The sequence below is a fragment of the Penaeus japonicus genome, unplaced genomic scaffold (assembly GCF_977035675.1).
Source record: "Penaeus japonicus unplaced genomic scaffold, GWHDUDI00000001_assembly GWHDUDI00000023, whole genome shotgun sequence".
NCBI lineage: Eukaryota > Metazoa > Arthropoda > Malacostraca > Decapoda > Penaeidae > Penaeus > Penaeus japonicus.
The window spans coordinates 28,605,503-28,613,002 of NW_028234425.1; the positions used below are offsets into that span (position 1 = coordinate 28,605,503).

General features: G+C 45.9%; 1 protein-coding gene across 1 annotated transcript in view; it reads right to left on the reverse strand.

The window, feature by feature from the left end:
• LOC122255491 (uncharacterized) overlaps positions 1-7,500 on the reverse strand; it is a 16,854-nt gene that overhangs the window by 2,491 nt on the left and 6,863 nt on the right. Inside the window, exons 6-13 of the mRNA XM_086550330.1 lie at positions 4,348-4,405; positions 3,800-3,926; positions 3,099-3,197; positions 2,794-2,884; positions 2,248-2,393; positions 1,327-2,133; positions 760-807; positions 1-246 (exon numbers count right to left, since the gene is read on the reverse strand). The exon at positions 1-246 is cut by the window's left edge and continues 183 nt beyond it. Coding sequence (XP_086406456.1) covers positions 1-246; positions 760-807; positions 1,327-2,133; positions 2,248-2,393; positions 2,794-2,884; positions 3,099-3,197; positions 3,800-3,926; positions 4,348-4,405 — 1,622 coding nt within the window. The remainder of the gene's footprint in view (positions 247-759; positions 808-1,326; positions 2,134-2,247; positions 2,394-2,793; positions 2,885-3,098; positions 3,198-3,799; positions 3,927-4,347; positions 4,406-7,500) is intronic.

Sequence of the window (7,500 nt, forward strand, 5' to 3'; positions counted from 1 at the left end):
CCTTTTCTCCTCTTTTTCTTTGTCTCTCTTCCTCCTCTTCTTTCTTCACAGATATTTCTTCTTTGATTATCGTCTGTTCCCACTTTCTCGTCGTCACTTCCCCTCTCCTCTGTCTACCATCTTCTTTCACTCCCCACGTGTGTTTCTCCTCCTCTTCCTCTCCCTCTTCTTCTTCATCTTTCTCTTCTTCCCATTCGCGTCTATATTCTCTTGGCAATTTCTTCGACCGTCGAAGATCAGAAGAACCTGGAATATCGTGGTGGAAATTAGTTATCATTCTGCCACTGCTTCGCTGCTTCAGAAAGGATCAGTTATTTCGAATTGATCTAGAAATTGTAATTGACTTAACTCTCGCTAAACCCACGGGGATTATGACCTATTTGGTATTTATTTCCTTCTACGATTTTATAAATTATTTATCCATTTTGTCACATCTCGAAAATCATCAACAATTCTGTATCTGATTCTTTTCCTCTCTAATGTATTTGTTTACCTATCGACTTTTCTTCTTCTGTTAATTATGAGAGGACTGATTAGAGGAGAGCGACAAATATTGAAGCAAACAAATATATAGATAAAATCAATATAATCAGTGTTGTTGTTTACTGGATGATTCCGAAGTGTTGCAAAACCGACTATCTCTCCATTTTCACTTGACTGGGAGAGAAAAGAAATCAAACAAATGTAAGACAATGCAATACCAGGTAACGAGAAGCAGATCTTGTCAACAGAACAACAGCACGTGAACTAATTACTCACCTACAGAATCAGTTACCAAGGACCATGATGAGGATTTACCCACGTGACCTATGGGTAAAGAGACGGAGGTGATGTAATCTGGTTAATAAAAATATATTATGCAATGTAATGAGTGAGAATTCCATGACGTAAGGATTGAGTTGTGTTGTTACTCATTTTATCTTTCTCTCGCTCTCACTCGATCTCTTTTTTTTCTCTGTTTTTTTATCTTTCTCTAGATCGACTGAACTTTCTCTCTTTCCTTCCTTCATTCATCACTTCCCAACTTACTTACTCACACACACACATACTCTCTCTCTCTCTCTCTCTCTCTCTCTCTCTCTCTCTCTCTCTCTCTCTCTCTCTCTCTCACTCATTAATTCATTCATTCATTCATTCATTCATTCATTCTTTCACCCACTAACACACACACACACACACACACACACACACACACACACACACACACACACACACACACACACACACACACACACACACACACACACACACACACACACACACACACACACACAAAGCTATGATCACATCATAGAATCAACATCCGACCCGTCAGTGGCCACGTACCCGGAGACCACAGCTGCTCCATGTTGAAGTCAGACTCTAAATCAAGGAGAGAGTGCAGAGACATCGCCGCCATTTCTCCAGGCGAACTAGTCTCCCTTAATCTCTCGGGCTCATGGTGGAAAAGTGACGCAGACGGTGTAAACGGCTCCAGCAGGCGGTCGGTATCTCGGAGTACAGTTGGAGTGGTCAGGCTTTGGGGCACTCGGTTCTCCTGGCGAGTTTGGGATCCGTTGAAGAGGGCGCTGGATTGCATGTTGAGGGGCAAAGTTCCTGATGGTGTGTGGCCGCTGGCGTATGTTGTTGTCAGTGACTGAGGTCTTGTGGCGTAGGATGTCGCCAAGTGTGTTCCGGCGTTGGGTGTTGGTTGGTGTGTTTGGAAAGCTGTTGATTCCTCAGGAGTGTAAGGTAAGTGCGAGGGGGAATGCACGGTTGCCGGTACTCTGTGAGGACTAGCCAGCTGTAGGTTTGGCTGTGTTGATGGCCAATTGATGTCTAGTGAATGATTCGACGTGACATACGTTGAATGAGATGCCTGGAAAGTTTTCACGAAGTGCGACTGTGAAGCAACTGCCTTGGAGGAAGACGGGCGTGGTCGAGACTGATACTTTGATGTCTGGTCATACTGACTTGTCGACTGAGGGACTGAGGACCGATTAAACTCCTGTGGCAAAGCCGGTCTTTGGGGGACAACCAAAAGCTGCGTCTCGTCTGCTGTACCGGTGTGGTGAAGCGCTCGTATCTGTTCCAGCTGTGCCGAAAATGCTACAGGTTCAGCCTCCTCCTCCATGGTTTTCTTCCTCTTCCTCGCTGCAAGTATAAGAGTCACATCCTTTATTTGGAAAACAGAAAATCCCCACCACATTATTACCAAAACCGTGCTCTCAACACAAAGCTAAAACAAGAACTCCACAGATCACGCACCATCAAACACCTGAGTCCTGGGCGACTCGCTGTCCGGCGAGTATTTTATGTCATAGAATTCGCTAACCTTCTGGTCCGACTTCCGAAACAGGTACAGTTGCATGGTGCGCCCTGATGCCTCTAGCTTACCGGGATATGCCGGGGTCCTACGGAGTATACAAGGGGCTTGTGAATCAGAGTAATCAACACCGTATCCTTCACTTGAAGTGATGGCAGTAGCAATAACAGTGATAGTAATAGCGGTTGAAGTAACAGTGAAAGCGGTAGCATAAATAGCAACACAAAGCAATAATAGGATTGCAGTGCCAGTATATAGTTGTAGTAGTAATAATAGCGACAGCGGTGGTGGCAGCGCAGCAGTAGTGCTAGTATTGGTATGAAAAGCGATAATAGTGATATGAACAAAAGTTGTTGTGAGAGAAGCAACTACAAGAGTAGAGTGACAGAAGTAACAGAAACGGTAGTGGAAGTGACAACAATGCCAATAAGGGAAGGAAAGTCTAAAGAAAAAGATTCCCACAAAAGGAAGATCGAGATATTACTCGCCTGCAGATGATAATAAGCTGATGGAAAATTTCGACGCCCGTGCACACGTCCTCCCAGCCCTCGCCATCACAAACCCGGACTTCGATGTCTCCTGCAACATTTAAATGTAGATAATCTTTAAAGATACACAGACAGACGTGCACACACATCCATGTATAGATATACATATACTTATGGATATAGATACTAATATATGTGTGTGTGTTAATATATATATATATATATATATATATATATATATATATATATATATATAAAGGCAATTATATACACACATACACCTACAATGAAAATGATGAACTGACCTTTCCTGACCTTGTCTGTGAGAAGCCACATTTCTTGGCCTCCTACCGCTGACGTCGTGAGGAGGGAACGCCTTGTGATCTTCAGCTGAGGCGCACATCCTGAAGTAGAGGCAGGTAAGGTGAGGCTTGCGTGAAAAGATGGGAGATAATAGAGCTAGGGAGAGAGAAGGAAAGAAAGAGAAAGAGAGAAAAAAACAGCAATGACCTTACTATATAGAGATGCAAATCTGAGGGTATATACAAAATCATGTTAATCACCTTCATTCTAAAGGTATATCCGTAATCACTGTACTTTCATAGTAACAATATATCGGTCATCAGTGGCAAATCATGAATAACACAAGCACTTAGATCTGCATTGGCTACCTAGACACAACTATTAGATCTCATTCAAATTGGATCAAGGTAACTGTCAACATGCTTTCGCTTGACACTCATTAGCGCGTGCTGGAAGTGAAAGCATGTTGTAATCGCATCATTAACATAAACATGGAAACACACACGCCAGTACAAATACACGCACACACATTCTACTTAACCAGTAGTATGATAAACAAACTACAACTGCCAGTTCTACGATATGGCCAAACAAGAACAAGAACTGCGTCAGAAAATAACGGAGTGCCTAACGAACGTAACCATATTCACATAAATCAACAAGACAAAAAAAGAAAAGTTTAAAAGAATTTTTAAAAACTTACTTAAGTTCGTAATCGTCGAGGAAAAAATAGGTCCGGCGACCCTCACATCTCCCTGGTAAGCAGTGACGCCTAAGCACGTGTCCAGGCGGTTGAATTCTTTGTGAATTGTCTGAGCTTCTTCTAATGTCTTCATTGCGGGGGGATTCAAAATAGTTTTAATTAGAAAGTGTATAGTTAGTGATGCTATATAATTTAGTTTTTTTTTTTTCTTCTTCTTCTTTTTTTTATCAGTTATACTTTCGTTTGTTACTTATGTTCATCCGTTATTTTTTATACCTTTGACAATAAAAGAAGTGGTGGAAGTGATAACTGATGATAATGATGTGATGATGATAATGATAATGATGATGATAATGATAATGATAATGATGATGATAATGATCATGATAATGATGATAATGATGATGATGATGATGACAACGATAATGATAATAATGATGGAGATAATGATGACAATGATACTAGAGATAAAAATTATAATAATGATAACAATGATAATGACGGTAACGTTTCAAAATAAAAGATTAAGGAAAGAGAAATCAGCTCACCTTGCCAGACTCCTGTAAATCATCTTTGGTCAGCTTGATGATGCCCAGCCCACGAAGCCTGGCGAGGTCACAAAAGATCACGAAAGTGAAGTAGCAATAGCATTATTATCAACATGCGTGTGTTTGTTATTTTGCTAGGCAGTGGTTTAACTAAATTATATATAAAATGTTACTTAAAGCTTTCAGCAACCATGCAGATTAAAGACTTTTCAACCAGACAACCAGATACACTAAAGACCTATCAACCAGACACCCACAAAGACCAAACGCCCACCAACCAGACACCCACAAAGACCAAACGCCCACCAACCAGACAACCACAAAGACCAAACGCCCACCAACCAGACAACCACAAAGACCAAACGCCCACCAACCAGACAACCACAAAGACCAAACGCCCACCAACCAGACAACCACAAAGACCAAACGCCCACCAACCAATCAACCACAAAGACCAAACGCCCACCAACCAGACAACCACAAAGACCAAACGCCCACCAACCAGACAACCACAAAGACCAAACGCCCACCAACCAGACACCCACAAAGACCAAACGCCCACCAACCAGACAACCACAAAGACCAAACGCCCACCAACCAACCAACCACAAAGACCAAACGCCCACCAACCAGACAACCACAAAGACCAAACGCCCACCAACCAACCAACCACAAAGACCAAACGCCCACCAACCAGACAACCACAAAGACCAAACGCCCACCAACCAGACAACCACAAAGACCAAACGCCCACCAACCAGACAACCACAAAGACCAAACGCCCACCAACCAGACAACCACAAAGACCAAACGCCCACCAACCAACCAACCACAAAGACCAAACGCCCACCAACCAGACAACCACAAAGACCAAACGCCCACCAACCAACCAACCACAAAGACCAAACGCCCACCAACCAGACAACCACAAAGACCAAACGCCCACCAACCAGACACCCACAAAGACCAAACGCCCACCAACCAGACAACCACAAAGACCAAACGCCCACCAACCACAAAGACCAAACGCCCACCAACCAGACAACCACAAAGACCAAACGCCCACCAACCAGACAACCACAAAGACCAAACGCCCACCAACCAGACACCCACAAAGACCAAACGCCCACCAACCAGACAACCACAAAGACCAAACGCCCACCAACCAACCAACCACAAAGACCAAACGCCCACCAACCAGACAACCACAAAGACCAAACGCCCACCAACCAGACAACCACAAAGACCAAACGCCCACCAACCAGACACCCACAAAGACCAAACGCCCACCAACCAACCAACCACAAAGACCAAACGCCCACCAACCAGACAACCACAAAGACCAAACGCCCACCAACCAGACAACCACAAAGACCAAACGCCCACCAACCAGACACCCACAAAGACCAAACGCCCACCAACCAACCAACCACAAAGACCAAACGCCCACCAACCAGACAACCACAAAGACCAAACGCCCACCAACCAGACAACCACAAAGACCAAACGCCCACCAACCAGACAACCACAAAGACCAAACGCCCACCAACCAGACACCCACAAAGACCAAACGCCCACCAACCAAACAACCACAAAGACCAAACGCCCACCAACCAAACAACCACAAAGACCAAACGCCCACCAACCAGACAACCACAAAGACCAAACGCCCACCAACCAGACAACCACAAAGACCAAACGCCCACCAACCAGACACCCACAAAGACCAAACGCCCACCAACCAACCAACCACAAAGACCAAACGCCCACCAACCAGACAACCACAAAGACCAAACGCCCACCAACCAGACACCCACAAAGACCAAACGCCCACCAACCAGACACCCACAAAGACCAAACGCCCACCAACCAACCAACCACAAAGACCAAACGCCCACCAACCAACCAACCACAAAGACCAAACGCCCACCAACCAACCAACCACAAAGACCAAACGCCCACCAACCAATCAACCACAAAGACCAAACGCCCACCAACCAGACACCCACAAAGACCAAACGCCCACCAACCAGACAACCACAAAGACCAAACGCCCACCAACCAGACAACCACAAAGACCAAACGCCCACCAACCAACCAACCACAAAGACCAAACGCCCACCAACCAACCAACCACAAAGACCAAACGCCCACCAACCAGACAACCACAAAGACCAAACGCCCACCAACCAGACACCCACAAAGACCAAACGCCCACCAACCAACCAACCACAAAGACCAAACGCCCACCAACCACAAAGACCAAACGCCCACCAACCAGACAACACCAACCAACCACAAAGAAACGCCCACCACCAAACGCCAAAGACCAAACGCCCACCAACCAACCAACCACAAAGACCAAACGCCCACCAACCAATCAACCACAAAGACCAAACGCCCACCAACCAGACAACCACAAAGACCAAACGCCCACCAACCAGACACCCACAAAGACCAAACACCCACCAACCAGACAACCACAAAGACCAAACGCCCACCAACCACAAAGACAAAACGCCCACCAACCAGACAACCACAAAGACCAAACGCCCACCAACCAGACACCCACAAAGACCAAACGCCCACCAACCAGACAACCACAAAGACCAAACGCCCACCAACCAGACAACCACAAAGACCAAACGCCCACCAACCACAAAGACCAAACGCCCACCAACCAGACAACCACAAAGACCAAACGCCCACCAACCAGACAACCACAAAGACCAAACGCCCACCAACCAGACAACCACAAAGACCAAACGCCCACCAACCAGACAACCACAAAGACCAAACGCCCACCAACCAGACAACCACAAAGACCAAACGCCCACCAACCAGACACCCACAAAGACCAAACGCCCACCAACCAGACAACCACAAAGACCAAACGCCCACCAACCAGAAAACCACAAAGACCAAACGCCCACCAACCACAAAGACCAAACGCCCACCAACCAGACAACCACAAAGACCAAACGCCCACCAACCAGACACCCACAAAGACCAAACGCCCACCAACCACAAAGACCAAACGCCCACCAACCAGACAACCACAAAGACCAAACGCCCACCAACCAGACAACCACAAAGACCAAACGCCCACCAACCAGACAACCACAAAGACCAAACGCCCACCAACCAACCAAC